At 42.7% G+C, this 17191-nt stretch overlaps 1 protein-coding gene across 1 annotated transcript in view; it reads left to right on the plus strand.

Moving 5' to 3' along the window:
* Nucleotides 1-17191, plus strand: part of tpra1 (transmembrane protein, adipocyte asscociated 1) — a 56112-nt gene that overhangs the window by 19050 nt on the left and 19871 nt on the right. The window contains exons 3-4 of the mRNA XM_041191865.1: nt 4832-4964; nt 16884-16970. Of these exons, the coding sequence (XP_041047799.1) occupies nt 4832-4964; nt 16884-16970 (220 nt within the window). The remainder of the gene's footprint in view (nt 1-4831; nt 4965-16883; nt 16971-17191) is intronic.

Genomic DNA, 17191 nt, shown 5'->3' on the forward strand with positions numbered 1-17191 from the left:
AGCTGTGTACAGTCAATTACCACATTCTCAGCAAAGTTAATTTAAGGAATCCATTGTAATTTTTTTCATGCATTTAACTGAGTAAGCTAGGCTTCAAAATTGAGCAGTTTTATTATTCTATGACTTTGAAAGTTAATATCCATGGTAGTATTGTGTTTTTATTTCTCTTTCATATGGATGATAGCAATTGTAATTTTATTGAATAGTTGAACTTTGTAAAAGTAAGGAACATCCTACCCACAGCAAGTAAGCGTTGTCCTGTGTCACTGACGGATATTTATTGCCCATCCCATGAGCAGTGCATTTCCGAGTAGATTCCAGGGTGGTTGGCGAAGAATCCAAAGAGGGGAGAGTTAAAGGTTGCAGAGAATCAGAGTGAGCACTCATGCATGGGGAACATCCAAAGTGTAATACACCTAAAAAAAAAGATATTAGTGGAGCTGTGAATTGACTGATGGTTAATGGCTTAACCACTGATCAAGCTGACACTGCTGCATTTTAGAAACTTTGTACCTCTGACCCCGGACTATTGCAAGTGGTGGAGAGAAGCCTAGCTGTGTCCTGTGAGTGACTGACCTTGATCCCACAGGCACTGCATGCAATAGGTTGTATTACTATAGATGCTCAGTCACTGAATCTATTCAAGTTAAGAGATATACAAATTTTTGGATACTAAGGCAATCAAGGAATATGGGGATAGTGCAGGAAAATGTAGCTGAGGTAGAAGATAGATGATGATCTTATTGAATGGCCTTCTCCTGCTCCTATTTCTTATGTTCTTACATTTTTATTGATCAAATATCTCTATTTCCTGGTCCTTGAACCTACATTTGAGGTGAAGGATAGTGAGCAATCTAAAAACCAGTGGGTTGTGATGCCCTTCCAGATATTTAAGATGGCATACTCAGGGCTAGGTGGAGAGGGGAATGTTTAATTTACTCTTGTGGCTAAGTGACAGCATGTTAGGATAAAGGGGCAAGATTGTTCATTGTCCTCATTGCAGAACTAAGAACCTGGAGCTGTTAAACAACAGAAAACATCTGATCTCTAGAGGGCTTGACAGGGTAGGTGCTGAGAGGCTGTTTGCTCTGGAGTACCTAGAACCAGGGTAAGAACCAGGAACCTAGAACGTAGTCTCTGTGTAAGGGGGTCAGCCATTTAGGACTGAGATGAAGAAAAATGTCTTCACCCAAAGGGTTGTGAATCTTTGGAATTCTCTACCTGAGAGCTGTGGATGCTCAGTCCTTCTGTATATTCAAGATAGAAATCGATAGATTTGTGGATACTAAGGAAAACAAGGGATAAGGGGATAGGGCAGGAAAGTAGATTTGATGTAAAAGTTCCGCCATTATCTTGTTGAATGGGACCATATGGCCCCACTCATGCTCCTACTTCCCATGCTCTTCAACCAATATAACTTGCTGAAAATTTGAACATGAGAAAATACGTTGAAAGAATCAGTTATTTTAAGGTTCAACGACTTCTGGATTGTTTACAAGCCCCAATTTAAAGCGCATCCTCCAGGGGTATCACCAGCTGTTGATCAGGGCATTTGAGGCTACTTGCCCAACCTTGAGTGCTAACCCCTGACTCAGACCAGCCAATTCAGCTCAGCAGTGGTGTTGGGGAGAGCAGCATTCGTCTTAGACAGCAGCTGTTTAATAAACCAACCCACAGGCTGCCTGATGAGCTAATTGAATTGCACTTGAACATGATTCTTTCTGTGAACTCAATTTCATTTAATGAATATTAGAATTGATTTGTGTTGTAATCACCCAGGAGACCAGGGGAAAACCGTGCTGAACTGCAAAGCTCAAACACTGCTGTGTGTAGTCTTTATGGTTTGCTTCTTAGAAACTGAATCTAGAACCTTAAAATTTATTAATGCGGGATAATAAAGTTGTTCTCTGGTGAATGCACATTCAGCTTGCAGACTCGATTTTAACTCTTCACTTGGTCTACACTTCTTTAGATCATGCTTTCCGCTTGCTACCCTGCCGCCTCTCCTAAAGACACAAATTTATGCTGTTGTGTGATTCCATAGTTGCTAGCAGCCCCCTCGACCATCACACAGGGGTCCAAATAGTGAGTTTTTACTAGCTGTTCAGCAAAACAGGGCATCATATTCCTGTCCCCTGCCCCTACGTTGAGGCTCACTTGACCATGAGTGTGATGCATACTGATTAGTAGTAAACCCCAAACTGATCACTTTTCTTTTCCCCACCTGGGTTGGGGGGAAATATTGAGACTCCAGTCAGACCAGGGGGCAAACATGCTGCTGTTGTGTGTTAGTGCATGTGCGTTCCTTGTAGTATCCATGGGGCATAGCTCTACAGTGCACAAGATTCTGTCTTCCCAACTAAAGGGAAGTGTACTGGTGAGCACAAAAATGCATGCTAATTTTCCCAGTGCAGTACTGAGGGAGTGCTGCATTTTGTTGGAGCCATCTTTTGGGTGAGGCGTTAAACTGAGACCCCGTCTGGCCTCTCGGGTGGAAGCAAAAGATCCACACAGCATTATTTCAAAGAGCAGATGAATTCTCCCCAGTGTCCTGGTATTTATCACTCAATCAATATCATTAAAAAAGCAACTTATCTGCCCATTGCTGCTTGTGGGAGCTTGTGGTGTGCAGATTGGCTATTGTGTTTCCTACATCATATTCAGTGACTAAACTCGAATGTGTTTCATTGGCTGCAAAGCGCTTTGGGACGTTCTGAGGTTGTGAGAGATGATATATAAATGCAAAATCTTTCTTTCTTTAACATAGTAGAGCTTGAGGGTGAGGAAATGCCACCACTGTGTAAGAATCATAGAATGGTTCCAGCACAGAAGGTGCCCATATGGGCTCTCATGTCCATGCTGGCCCTTTGGAAGAACAACTCAGCTAGTCCCATTCCTTGTAGCCTTGCAAAACTTTTCTCTTCAGAGAACTATCCAATTCCCTTTTGAAAACCATTATTGAATTTGTCTCCACCACTCCCTCTTGCTGTGCATTCCCAATTGTAAACACTCGCTGCGTTTAAAAAAAATATTGTTCCTCATGTTGCCTTTGGTTATTTGCCATTCACTTTCTGCCAATGGGAGCAGTTTCTCTCTATCTACTTTGTCCAGGCCCCTCATGATTTTGAACACTTCTATCACATCACCTTTTAACCCTATCTTCTCCAAACAGAACAGTTCCAGCTTTTCCTACCTATCCATGTAACTGAAGTTCCTCACCCCTGGTTTGTAAATCTTTCTATATCCCAATGCCTTCACATATTCCGAAAGGGTGGTGCGCAAAATTGGATACAGTTCTCCTGTTGAAGCTGAACACAGCTTTAAAATGGTTCACCATACCTACAGGCATAAAAATAAAGGTAAAATACTGCAGATGCTGGAAATCTGAAACGAAAACAAAAAATGCTGGAAAAACTCAGTAGGTCTGACAGCATCTGTGGAGAGAGAGACAGATTTCGAGTCCCCTGTATGACTCTGATTATGGTGAAAGAGTCATATGGACTCGAAACGTTATCTCTCTCTCTCTCCACAGATGCTGTCAGACCAGCTGAGTTTTTCCAGCATTTTTTGTTTTCATTACACCATAATTACCTTGCTTTTGTATTCAGTGCCCCTATTTGTAAAGCTCAGAACCCTCTTTGCTTTTTCAAATCACTTTCTCAACTTGATTTACTACTTTTACTGATTTATGCACATATACCCCCAGGCCTCACTGCTCCTGCACTCCTTGTGGAATTGTTCTCTTTATTTTACATTGCCTTTGTTCACTCTTCTACCAAAATTTATCATTTTGCATTTCTCTCCATTAAATTACATATGTTGTGTCTGCCCATTTCACCAGCCTGCCCATTTCACCAGTCTTTTTGAAGTGTCTTCACTATCTCCTCACAGTCCGCAATACTTCCAAGTTTGGTGACCTTAGCAGATTTTTAAATTGTGCCCTGAACACTCAAGTCTGTGTCATTATAGACCAAGAAAAGTTGAGGTCCTAGTAGCGACTCCTGGGGAGCACCACTGTATACCCTCCTCCGGTCCCAAAAACAACTGTTCACCACTATTCTGTTTCCTGTCACTCAGCCAACTTGGTCTCCATGTTGCCACTGTCCCTTTTATTCCATGTGCTTTGACTTTGCCGATAAGCGTGTTAGGTGGCACTTTATCAAATGCCTTTTGCAAGTCCGTGTAGATTACAACCTCGACCTCCTCTCACGAAAAGAAGTTTACATTTTGGCAGGGACTGGAGTATTGAGAGGAGCTGGATGTTTCTTTGTGGGAGTAGGCCATTCAGCCCCCAAACCCATTCTGCCATTCAATCAGATAGTGGCTGTCTACAATATTTTAGCTTGGTCAAACTTTAGTAAAATTAAAGAAGTTAATTTTTTTTTCCTTACACTCCTTTTCAAATCCTTCCACAGTTTCGCCTCTCCTTATTTCTGTAACCACCTCAAGCCCTACAATGTTCTGCAATATCTGCACTCCTCCAGTCTTGGCCTCTGCATATCCCTGATTCTCCTTTGCCCCATTGTTGGTGGCCCCAACTTTACCCGCTGGGGCCCTGAGCTCTGGAGTTCCCTCTTTAAACTTCTCTGCCTCTCTCTCTTGCTCCTCTTTTAAGATGCTTCTTGAAACCTATCTCCTTGACCAAACTGCCCTAATATCTCCTTATATGGCTTAGTGTCAAACTTAATTTGCTAACGCTTCTGTGCTGCATTTTGGGATGTTTTACCACTTTAAAATTGCTATATAAATGCAAGATGTTGTTGGAAAGTTGTGTGTGTGTGAGTTTCACATCTTTTCTAATGGATTTTTTTTCACCACCATTTCCTAACAGAGTTCGATTCTGGGATGTCTTCCTGCTTATCCCCAATGTGCTTTTCTTTGCGTTTTTGCTCTGGAAGCTTCCATCCGCAAGAGCAAAGATTCGGGCCACATCTAGTCCCATCTTCACTACATTCTACATACTGGTAAGTCTCCTGCAGTGCATTAGCAAACTGGTGTGTGACGTATGAGATAACTGCAAGATGCCCTGGCAATTGGAATCCAGTTAGAAACACTTGAGCCACTGCACAGATCCCTCACACGGCTTCAGGTCATCTCTTCTTTTTACTTTCTGTACCTCTCACCACCCCCGCTGCCCACCACTTAGCTCCACTGCATTGAAGACATTGATACTGCGTTCCTCCAGTACTGGCCTCTCTTGTGTGTCTTCCCACCATTGCTGGCAGTGCCTTCAGCTGTCTTGACCATCAGCTCTGGAGACCCAATTCAATGACTTAAGCGCAATATCTAGGCTGTTGAGTGTGGCACTGCGGGCGAGCTGCACTGTCATATTTGCCGTCTTTTGGGTGACATATTAAATGGAGGTCCAGTCTGCCCTGTCAAGTGGATGTAAAAGATCCCATGGTGTTATTCCAAAGAAGAGCAGGGGACATCTCTTGGTGAATACCTCTGATGAAGAGTCATATTAGACTTGAAACATTAACTGTTTCTCTCTCCACAGATGCTGCGAGACCTGCTTCGTATTATTTCAGCATTTTCTGTTTTTATTTGAGGTCTCATGGTGTTCTGGTCAACATTTATTCCTCAAACATCATACTGAAATAGATTATCTGGTCACTTACTTCATTGCTGTTTGTAGGAGCTTGCTGTACAATGATCGACTGCCTCATCTCCTACATTACAACAGTGACTATACTTGAAAAGTACTCTATTAGCTGTAAAGCACTATGGTGCATCTACTTGAGAGGGCAGACGGGGCTTTGGTTTCACAACTTGTCCAAAAGACCACACCCCTGACTGCAGCACTCCCTCAATACCGCACTGGGAGCGTTAACCTGGATTATGGGCTCAAGCCTATAGAGTGGTACTTAAACTCGCAGCCTTCTGAGGTGAAAGTGCTACCCAGTAAGATATAGCTAACACCTTTAAAGATTTGAATTGATCTCTCTGAAACTCCTGAGTGACCTGATGCACATATTTCAAGTTGTTGACTGAAATGGAGAACTTGGCACAGGTTGAGAAAAAGAGAGAGAGGCAGTCATGTTTTTCACATCTCCTCTTACAAATGCAAAACCTGTAGACACTGGAAATCTGAAATAAAATACTCAGCAAGCCTGGCAGCATCTGTGGAGAAAGAAACTTAAGATCAATTACATTTTATCAGAACTTCCTCTTCCCTTTCTAGTTCAACAAGGGAGAAACAGCTTGTTTTTTTCTTAAAGTATCTTGATAACATGCCACCCTTTTGTGTGTGGTTATTTCCTGAGCCTCCTCTGTTGCCTTGAAGTGGATTGTTTGGACTGTTGCTTCATGATGCCTGGCTTCGGCATGCTTGCTGGTTCCGACATAAACCTTCTCTAAGGCTGACTACCAGGGAGACTGACACCATGGTAGCTGACAGCACTAGGACCCTTCAGACCTCGATAGAACAGCAGCTATAAGGTCAGAGATCTCTTCTGCAAATATAGAAACTTACCTGAGTCTGTTGACTAAAGCAAAATACTACAGATGCTGGAAATCTTGAAATAAAAGCAGAAAATGCTGGAAAGCACTCAGCAAGTCATCAGTTTGTGTAGAGAGAGAAATAAGAATTAATGTTTCAGGTGACCTTTCATCAGAACAGGAAGAAATTAGCGTTTATAAGCAAATACAAAGGCGGGAGAGGAAAGTGGAGAGTATTCCACAAGTCAGGAGTGTGATGGAATACTTTCCACTTGCTTGGATGAGTGCGGGGTCAACAACACTCGAGAAGCTTGACACAATCCAGGACAAAGCAGCCTGTTTGGTTGGAACCCTATCCACACCTTCAACGTTCATTCCCTCCACCACGCAGAGTGACAGCACTGTGTACCATGTACAAGATGCACTGCAGCAACTCACCTTCCAAACCCGCAGCCTTGACTATCTAGAAAGACAAGGGCAACAGATGCATGGGAACACCACCAGCACCTACAAGTTGTCCTCCAAGCCCCAAACCATCCTGACTTGGAACTATATCATCATTTCTTCACTGAGGCTGCGTCGAAACCCTGGAACTCCCTCCCTAACAGCACTGTGGGTGTACCTACACCACATGGACTGCAGCGGTTCAAGAAGGCAGCTCACCACCTTCTCAAGTACAATTAGGGATGGGCAACAAATGTTGGCCTTGCCAGTGATGCCCATACTCCATGAAAGAAAAAGGAAAAGTCTGTGATTAAATAACTGGGTGATAGGGGGGTGGGTATTGGGATAATAAGGAAGAAAAAGATGTGTCCAAAGCATGTGTAAATGGTTTTAGCAGATCCTGCTGTCTGAATTAATGGAGCAGTTTGATCTATGATGGTTGAGCCCAGTGTTTGAGCACTGAAGGCTGTCAAAGTTCCAAGTCAGGAAAAGTGGTGCTGCCCCTTGTGATGCATTGGAACCATGTAGGAGGCCGACACAGAGAGGTTGGAGCGGGATGTAGAATTAAAATGACAAGCGACTGGAAGCTTGTGAGAACAGATGGTTCTGAGTGCCTTGGAGCACACGCTTCACAAGAGACCCATATAAATAGGATGCTGACTGCTGCAGCTGCAGTACAGTATAATTATTTGTGTAACATGGGTCTATAATCTTAGGAGTTTAAAAGAATGATGTGTGATCTCATTGAAACGTATGAGATTCTGAGAGGGCTGGCAGGGTGGATGCTGAGAGGCTGTTTCCCTCTGGTTGGAGAGCCTAGAACTTATTCAGAAAGAGAGGGAGACAGAAAACAGTAACTATAGGCCAGTTAGCTTAGTGTCTGACATTAGGAAAATGTTGGAGTCTATTATAAAGGATGCAATGGCAGAGCATTTAGAAATACATAATCTAATTGAGCAGAGTCAGCATGGCTTCATGAAGGGGAAGTCATACCTAACAAATTTATTAGAATTCTTTGAGGAAGTAACAAGCAGAATAGAATAAGGGGCATCAGTAGATGTAACATATTTGGATTTCCAAAAGGCATTCGATAAGATACCGCACATAAGGCTACTTGATAAGATGAGAGCCTATGGAGTTGGGGGTAGTTTATTAGTATGGATAGAGGATTGGCTAACTAATAGAAGACAGAGAGCTGGAATAAGGGGGGCATTTTCGAGATGACAACCTGTAACGACTGGAGTGCCACAGGGATCAGTGCCAGGGCCTCAATTATTTACAATACATATTAGACTTCGATGAAGTGAATGTACTATCGCCAAGTGTGCGGATGACACAAAAGCAGGTGGGAAGGCAGGTGGTGAGGTTGACACAAAGAGTCTACAGAGGGATATAGACAGGTTAAGTGAGTGGGCAAAAACTTGGCAGGTGGAATATAACGTAGGAAAATGTGAGGTTATGTACTTTGGCAGGAAGAATAGAGGAGCTAAATATTATTTAAATGGAGAAAGACGACAGAAGGCTGCAGCACACAGGGATCTGGGAGTCCTTGTGCATGAATCCCAAAAAGCTAACATACAAGTTCAACAGGTAATTGGGAAGGCAAATGGAATGTTGCCTTTATTTCAAAGGGAATGGAGTATACAAAAAGGGAAGTCTTGCTAAAATTATACAAGGCACTAGTTAGACCACAATTAGAATACTGTGAACAATTTTGGTCCCTTTATCTAAGGAAACATATACTGGCATTGGAGGCAGTCTGGAGAAGGTTCACTAGGTTGATCCCAGGCATAGAGGGATTTTCTTATGAGGAGAGGTTGAGTAGGTTGGGCCTGTACACATTGGAGTTTAGAAGAATGAGAGGTGACCTTATTGAAACATATAAGATTCTTCGGGAGCTTAATAGGGTAGATGCTGAGAGGTTGTTTCTCCTTGTGGGAGAGTCTAGGACCAGAGGGCACAATCTCAGAGTAAGGGGTCACCCATTTAAGACCGTGATGAGGGGGAATTTCTTCTGAGGGTAGTGAATCTGTGGAATTCTTTACCGCAGAGTGCTGTAGAGGCTGGGTCGTTAAGTATATTCAAGGCTGAGATAGACATATTTTAATCAGTAAGGGAATCAAGGGTTATGAGGAAAAGACAGGCAATTGGAGTTGAGTATTATCAGATCTGCCATGGTCTCATTGAATGGTGGAGCAGACTCGATGGGCCGAATGACCTTTTTCTGCTCCTATGTCTTGTGGTCTTATTATGGTCTTAACTAGACTCATAGTCTTAGGATAAAGGGATGATCAGTTAGGACAAAGATGAGGAGAAAATCCTTCACTCAGGGTTGTGAATCTTTGGAATTTTCTATCCCAGAGAGCTTTGGATGCTCAGTCAAGAGTGAGGTCAATAAATTTATGGGCATTCAGGAAATTCCGGGATCTGGGGAATGGTTAGGAAAGTGCATTGAGATAGAAGATCAGCCGTGATCTTATTGATTGCTGAAGCAGGGTCAAGTGACTGTATGGCTTACTCTTCCTACTTCTTACAATCTGTACTGAGAAGCATAAGAACATATATTCAGAGCCGTAATTGCTATGCCAAGAGATATTTTTAGAATTTTAACCTTTTTGTTTACTGTGCCCATCTCCAACAGGAGAGAATCTAACCATCTCCTCTTGACATTCAATGGCATTACCATTGCTGAATCCCCCACTATCAACATCCTGAGGGTTACCATTGACCAGAAACAGAACTGGACCAACCATATAAATACTGTGGCTACAAGAGCAGGTCAGAGTCTGGGAATTCTGTGGCGAGTAACTCACCTCCTGACTCCCCAAAGCTTGTCCACCATCTACAAAGCACAAGTCAGGAATGTGATAGAATAGTCTTCACTTGCCTGGATGAGCGCAGCTCCAACAACACTCAAGAAGCTCAGCACCATCCAGGACAAAGCAGCCCGCTTGATTGGCACCACATCCACCATCTTCAACGTTCACTCCCTCCATCACCAACGAACAATAGCAGCAGTGTGTACCATCTACAAGATGCACTGCAGCAACTCACCAAGGCTCCTTCGACAGCACTTTCCAAACCCATGACGTCTATTACCTAGGAGGACAAGGGCAGCAGATGCGTGGGAACACCACCATCTGCAAATTCCCGTCCAAGCCACACACCATTCTGACTTGGAACTATGTTGTCGTTTCTTCCCTGTCACTGGGTCAAAATCCTGGAACTCCGTTCCTAGCAGCATTGTGGCTGCACCTACACCACATGGACTGCAGCGGTTCAAGATGGTGGCTCACTTCCATCTTCTCAAGGGCAATTAGGCAGGGGCAATAAATGCTGTCCTAGCCAGTGATGCCCACATCCCATTGAATGAATGAAAAGAAAACCTGAATCTTGGCACAGAAGGAGGTCATTTTGACCAGTCGGTGCCACCTGTGGACATTCCTGCTCCCAGAGTTAACTACTTCTAATCCCACTTCCCAGCTCCCTCCTCTGCTTTCACTGTTAGATGTATATTTAATTCCCTTTTAAATGTCATGATTATCTCTGCTTCAGAAACTATTTGAGTTGTTAATATATGAGGAACGGGAGGTGGCTATTCAGACCCTCGAGCCTGCTCTGCTTGCCATTCAGTGAGATCATGGCTGATGTGAACCTCAGTTCAGTTTGCCCACCTTTGCTCTATATTCCTTGATACCCTTACGCAATGAACATTTAACAATCTGTCTTGAAAACCCAAAGTGACTCCAGCATCAACAGACCCCAAGAGGAGGGAGTTCTAAATTTTCACGGTCAAATAACCTTTTGCATGAAAGAATTGTTCCTGAATTCCCCTTTTATACTTTCCTTGCTAACCTTGAGGTATTTGTTCACCACATTTATTTACTCTTTGAATTTTTGAACTTGAATTTTAGATTCCCTTTAATCTCCTCTGCTCTAATGCATGTAGATCAATTTTGAGTCTCTCCTCATGACTGTAATTGATGTAATTCATTTAATATCAATGGTTTTATGTAGAGACTACGCCTGTTACTGGAAATTGAAAAATGAGGAAAAGCACAGCTATGGGCATCTGACAGAAAGAGATTTTTGGTTTGAGTGTGACTGACCTGCAGCAATCACTCTTCTGCGTTTTCTATTTTGACTTTTATTATCCATTATTTTTACCTGTATTTTGCACATTTTAAAGTCATATTGATACGAACAAACTTTCTTTTCTGTGGCACTTTTCAAACCCTTGAGACGGTCCACTGAACTCCACAGCCATCAAAGCACTTTACTTCAGCGACTGCACTTCGTAATGTAGGGAAATATGGCAGCCAAATTATGTACAGCAAGATGCCACAAACATAAATAAAATTTGACCCCTGAGTTAGTTTCATGTTACTTAATTCTTTTTAAAAAATGCCTTTGGAACTAGTTTTTACTCAACGAGGATGCAGGAGACTAAAGTTTCTGGCCACACGACTAAAGATTTGATTGACCTTTGTAATATGTTGGGTATTTTGGGGCAGATATTTGGAAGCTGTAAGGATTCTTGACTCTATGGAGAGATAAGAGTCATAAAGTAGAAACACGGCAGCCAAGTTGTACGCAGTAAGGTTCACTGCCCACCAATGTGATAAGGACCAGATAATCTGCATTTTGTTTCAGTGATAATTATTGGCAATGAAGAGAACTCCCAAATGCCAGGAGCTCAACTGCCCTTTTTCAGCTGTGCCTGAGTTGATAGCACTCTTGCCTCTGAGTCATAAAGTTTAGGGTTGAAGTCCCATTCCTGAGATGTTTAATCACAAAATTTAGACTTTTAGTCCCAGTGATGTGCGGAAAGAGAACTGAGATAATTTACAGGAACTTGGCCCTTCTCCATAATCACCCTCCACCTCAAAACCTACTGCCAAAGGAATCAGCAGACTGTGTTTTTCAGAAGCCATCCTGAGCACACAAAGGGCTAACTGAGCAGTCTGAGAGATAATGCCATAGGCGTAGCTGGAAGTTTCTACTTATTGACATCAATTTGATTTTATAAGGAGTGAGACATTTCTCACCAGCAGGAGAACAAACAACGTTGGGAATTGAAGAAGTTCATAAAGGAACAAGTGCCTGGTCCACCCTGTGGGGAAAAAAATTCCTCAGCATCAGAGATATTTGTGGTGTGTATTTTGAATGGGTGGCTTTTAAAGGAAATGCACTTGTATCTATGGTAGCGTTTTGCTGCATCTGCAGCAGCTCATCACCAGAATCTCGCAAGCTCACAATCTCCACCGAACAAGTGTAGCAAATATATAAAATTTATATGGCCATTCCTTCATCTTCTCTGGGGTAAATTCCTAATACTCCCTCCCTAACAGCACTGTTACCTTCACTGGTGCACCTTCACTGCATGGCTCACCACCACCACCACCTCAAAAGACACTCAGAAAAGGCAATAAATATGGGCTTTGCCAGCAATGCCTGCATCCCAAGAGTGATTTTTCTTTTAAAACGAAAATCTCTAATGCTCCAAAACACTTCACGTGCAGTGAACAACTTTGAAAAGTAGCCACTATTGTTACGCAGGTGGATGTGACAGCCATTTTTTTGCAATATAAGATCCGACACAAAACAACATGACAAACATAGAAACATGGACAATAGGAGCAGGAGTAGGTCATTCAGCCCTTGGAGCCTTCTCCGCCATTTGATATGATCATGGCTGATCCTCTATCTCAAGGCCATACTCCTGCACTCTCCCCATATCCCTTGACATGTTTAGAGTCCAGAAATCTATCTATTTCCTCCTTTAAATATATTCAGTGACTTGGCCTCCACAGCCTTTTGTGGTAAAGAATTCCATAGGTTCACCACCCTCTGAGTGAAGAAGTTTCTCCTCATCTCGGTACTAAATGATCTACCTCGTATTCTGAGATTGTGACCCCTCATTCTAGAGCCCCCCCCCTCCCCCCGCCAGAGGAAATATCATCCCTGTCAGAATTTTAAATGTTTCAATGAGATCTCCCCTCATTCTTCTAAACCCCAGTGAATACAGGCCCAATCTCTCCTTATACAACAGTCCTTCCATCCCAGGAATCAGTCTGATGAACCTTCGCTGCATTTCCTCTAATGGCAAGTATATCCTTTCTTGGGTAAGGAGACTAAAACTGCACACAATACTCCAGGTGTGGTCTCACCAAGGCCCTGTACAGCTGCAGTAAGACACCCTCGCCCCTGTATTCAAGTCCTCTCACAATGAAGGCCAACATACCATTTGCCTTCTTAATTGCTTGCTGCACCTGCATGCTTGCTCTCAGTGATTGGTGTACAAGGACATCCAGGTCCCTTTGTACATCAACATTTCCCAATCTATCACCATTGAAATAATACTCTGACATTCTGTTTTTCCTACCAAAGTGGATAACTTCACAATCATCTGCCTTGTATTTGCCCACTCGTTGAACCTGCATAAGTTGCCTTGAAGCCTCTTAACACCCTCCTCATCACTCACATTCCCACTGAGTTTTATGTCACCAGCAAATTTGGAAATATTACATTTGGTTCCCTCATCCAAATCATTGATATATACTGTGAATAGCTGGGGCCCAAGCACTGATCCCTGTGGTACCCCACTAGTCACTGCCTGCCACGCTGAAAAAGACCCATTTATTCCTACTCTCCTGTCTGCTGACCAGTTCTCAATGTTTTACCTTCAATCCTACGTGCTTTAATTTTATACATTAGCCTCTTATGTGGGATTTTATCAAAAGCTTACTGAAAACCAAAATATACCACATCCACTGGCTCTCCATCATCTATTCTGCTAGTTATGTCCTCAAAGAACTCCAGTAGGTTTGTCAAACATGATTTCCCTTTCATAAATCCATGTTGACTTTGTCTAATCTGTAGATATTTTCTAAGTGTCCTGTTATCACGTCCTTTATAATAGACTCCAGCGTTTTACCTTCCATAGAGGTTAGGCTAACCGGTATGTGATTCACTGTTTTCTCCCTCCTTTTTTAAAAGGTGGGGTTACATTTGCCACCCTCCAAACTGCCGGGTCTGTTCCAGAACCTACAAAATATTGGAAAATGACAACCTACACATCCTCTATTTCTGTGGCCACTTCCTTTAGAACACTGGGATGTAGATTATCAGGCCCTGGGGATTTATCGGCTTTCAGTCCCATTAATTTCACCAGCACTGTTGTTTAATAATACTAATTTCCTTCAATTTCTCCTTCTCACTAGACCCTTGGAATCTAGTATTTCTGGGAAGTTATTTGTGTCTTCTTCCATGAAGACAGAACTAAAGTATTTGTTTAATTGCTCTGCCATTTCTTTGTTTTCTGTTATAAATTCTCCCATTTCAGCCTGTAAGGGACCTATATTTGTCTTCAATAATTTTGTTCTTTTTACATACTTATAGAAGCTTTTAGAGTCTGCTTTTATGTTCCTTGCAAGTTTATTCTCATACTCTATTTTCCCCCTCTTAATCAATCACTTGGTCCTCCTTTGCTGAATTCTAAACTGCTCCCAATCCTCAGGCTTGCTACTTTTTCGAGCAACTTTATTTGACTCCTCTATGGATCTAATACAATCCTTAATTTCTTTCGTTAGCCATGGTTGGGCCGCTTTTCCTGTTGTGTTTTTGCGCCAGAAAGGAATGTATAACTGTTGCAATGCATACATTTGTTCCTTAAATATTAACCATTGCTTTCCACCATCATGCCTTTTAATGAAATTTCCCAATCTGTCTTAGCCAACTCACGCCTCATACCTTTGTAGTTTCCTTTTTTAAGATTTAGGACCCTAGTTTCAGATTGGACTACTTCACTTTCCATTCTAATAAAGAATGTTATCATGATATGGTCACTGTTCCCTAAAGGAGCACAACAAGATTATTAATTAACCCCTTCTTAATGCACAATACCAAATCCAGGATAGCCTGTTCCTTAGTCGGTTCCTCAACATACTGGTCTAAAAAAATGACAAGTTAACCTGTTAATTTGAGTGGTGGTGAAGAGAGGAATGAAGAACAAACTCCCCTGCTCCTCTTTGAATAGAACATGGAATTTTATAAGGTCCACTTGAACTATCAAACAGAACTTTGGCTTAATGTTTTTCATGACACCTCCAGCAATGCAGCATGCCCTCCGTACTGGGAGTGTCAGCTGAAATTATGGGCTCGAGTTGTGGAGTAGTTAAAGGGAACTTTTGTATTGTCGCATTGGTTGCAGGAGAGTGGCAGTTCAAGTTTCCTCAGGATGCTGTTCGTCATTGGGGATCAGCCAGGTACCAGAGCTGCAAAATTGCCAGCATTTGCGCACCTCAAACATCCACTATCACCAGGATAGTTCTCATGAGCAGGTTTTTATTTGTTCGTGGGATTTGGCCTCGCTGGCTAGGCCAGCATTTAATCCCCATTCCCAATTGCCTTTGGCAAGGTGGTGGTGAGCTGCCTTCTTGAACTGCTGCAGTCCACCCACAATGCTGTTAGGGAGGGAGTTGCAGGATTTTGACCCAGCGACAGTGAAGGAATGGCGATATATTTCCAAGTTGGGATGGTGAGTGGCTTGGAGGGGAACTTGCTGGTGGTGGTGTTCTCATGTGTCTGCTGCCCTTGTCCTTTTAGGTGGTAGTGGTCATTGGTTTGGAAGGCACTGTCTAAGGAGGCTTGATGAGTTCCTGCAGTGCATCTTATAGATGATCTGCACGCCTGCCACTGTGCATTAGTGGTGGAGGGAGTGAATGTTTATGGATGTGGTGCTAATCAAGTGGGTGCTTTGTCCTCAATGGTGTCAAGCTTCTTGAGTGTTGTTGGAGCTGCACTCATCCAGGCAAGTAGAGAGTAATCCATCACATTCCTGACTTTTGCCTTGTAGATGGTGGACAGGCTTTGGGGAATCAGGAGGTGAGTAACACGCCACAGGATTCCTAGCCTCTGACCTGCTCTTGTGGCCGTGGTATTTATATGGTTAGTCCAGTTCAATTTCAGGTCAATGGTAACCTGCAGGATGTTGATAGTGGGGGATTCAATGATGGTAATGTCATAAGACAGACAAACACTTTGTAATGCAAAAGCGCCTGAAGTTTTTATACAAGTTATAGCTTCATGGAAGCATTTTCTATCGTGGACCATCCTGTGCATCTTTTTCATTCTTTAAATTCTTCCACATTTTTCTCTCCTACTTTTCCACAAGCATGATCTCCATTGAAAACTCGGTGATAGGGCATGGAGACATTGAGATGCGGGGGAATGGTGGGGTCCAAAACCCCACATGTTACTCATGTTGGGGAGATTTGCTGAAGTACAAATCCTTGGGTATGTGTTGACTCATGGTGAACTTTTTTATTTTGGGGTACTCCATTTATCTGCCTTGGTTCCATATCCTTTAATGTCCTTCTCTGACAAAAAATTACCTATCTCAGTTTTGAAATTTTGAATTGACTCCCCAGCTTCAACAGTTTTTTGTGGGAGAGCGTTCCAGATTTCCACCACCCTTTGTGTGAAGAAGTGCTTCCTGACATCACCCTCTGAAGTGCCTAGCTTGAATTTTAAGGTTATGCTCCCTTGTTCTGGACTCTCCCGCCAGAGGTAATAGTTTCTCTCCATCTACCATATCAATTTCATTGATCATCATAAATACCTCAATTAGATCACCCCTTAATCTTCTGTACTCGGAGTACAAATCTAGTCTATAAAAACTGGACCCAAAAAGAGATTGTATACAGACACATGGGAACATCACCACCTGGGTGTTCCCTTCCAAGCCACTCACCATCCTGACTTGGAAACATATTACCCTTCCTTCACTGTTGCTGGGTCAAAATCCAGGAACTCCCTCCCTATCAGCACTCTGGGTGTACCTACACCACTTGGACTGCAGCTGTTCAAGAAGGCGGCTCACCCCCACCTTCTCGAGAACAGTTAGGGATGGATAACAAATGCTGGCCTAGCCAGCGACACCCACCATCCTGCGAAAGAGTTTTAGAAAAGTTAATTGGGTAATTTTTCTTCTGCAGGTTTTTGTTGTGGCAACAGTGGGCATCACACGTGCTATTGTTTCCATGACAGTCAGTGCGTCCACAGTGGCTATAGTAACGGACAAGGTAGGTGGAGAAAGTTTTTCTTCTGCTTTCAATTCTTTCATTAGATTTATACATTTAAAATAAATTTTGAAGTCTTTTCAGGGCTGTTGGTTGACTTGGGTACTATAATCCTTGCATGCTGCTCCCAGCAAGGAACCTTATTTTCTTTATACAATGTCTAGGGAACATTACTCTGTTTGCTCTATCACAACATTGTGAGAAAATTAGGATTTACTCTTCAG

Source organism: Carcharodon carcharias, chromosome 7 (genome assembly GCF_017639515.1).
Source record: "Carcharodon carcharias isolate sCarCar2 chromosome 7, sCarCar2.pri, whole genome shotgun sequence".
In the NCBI taxonomy this organism is placed as follows: Eukaryota; Metazoa; Chordata; class Chondrichthyes; order Lamniformes; family Lamnidae; genus Carcharodon; species Carcharodon carcharias.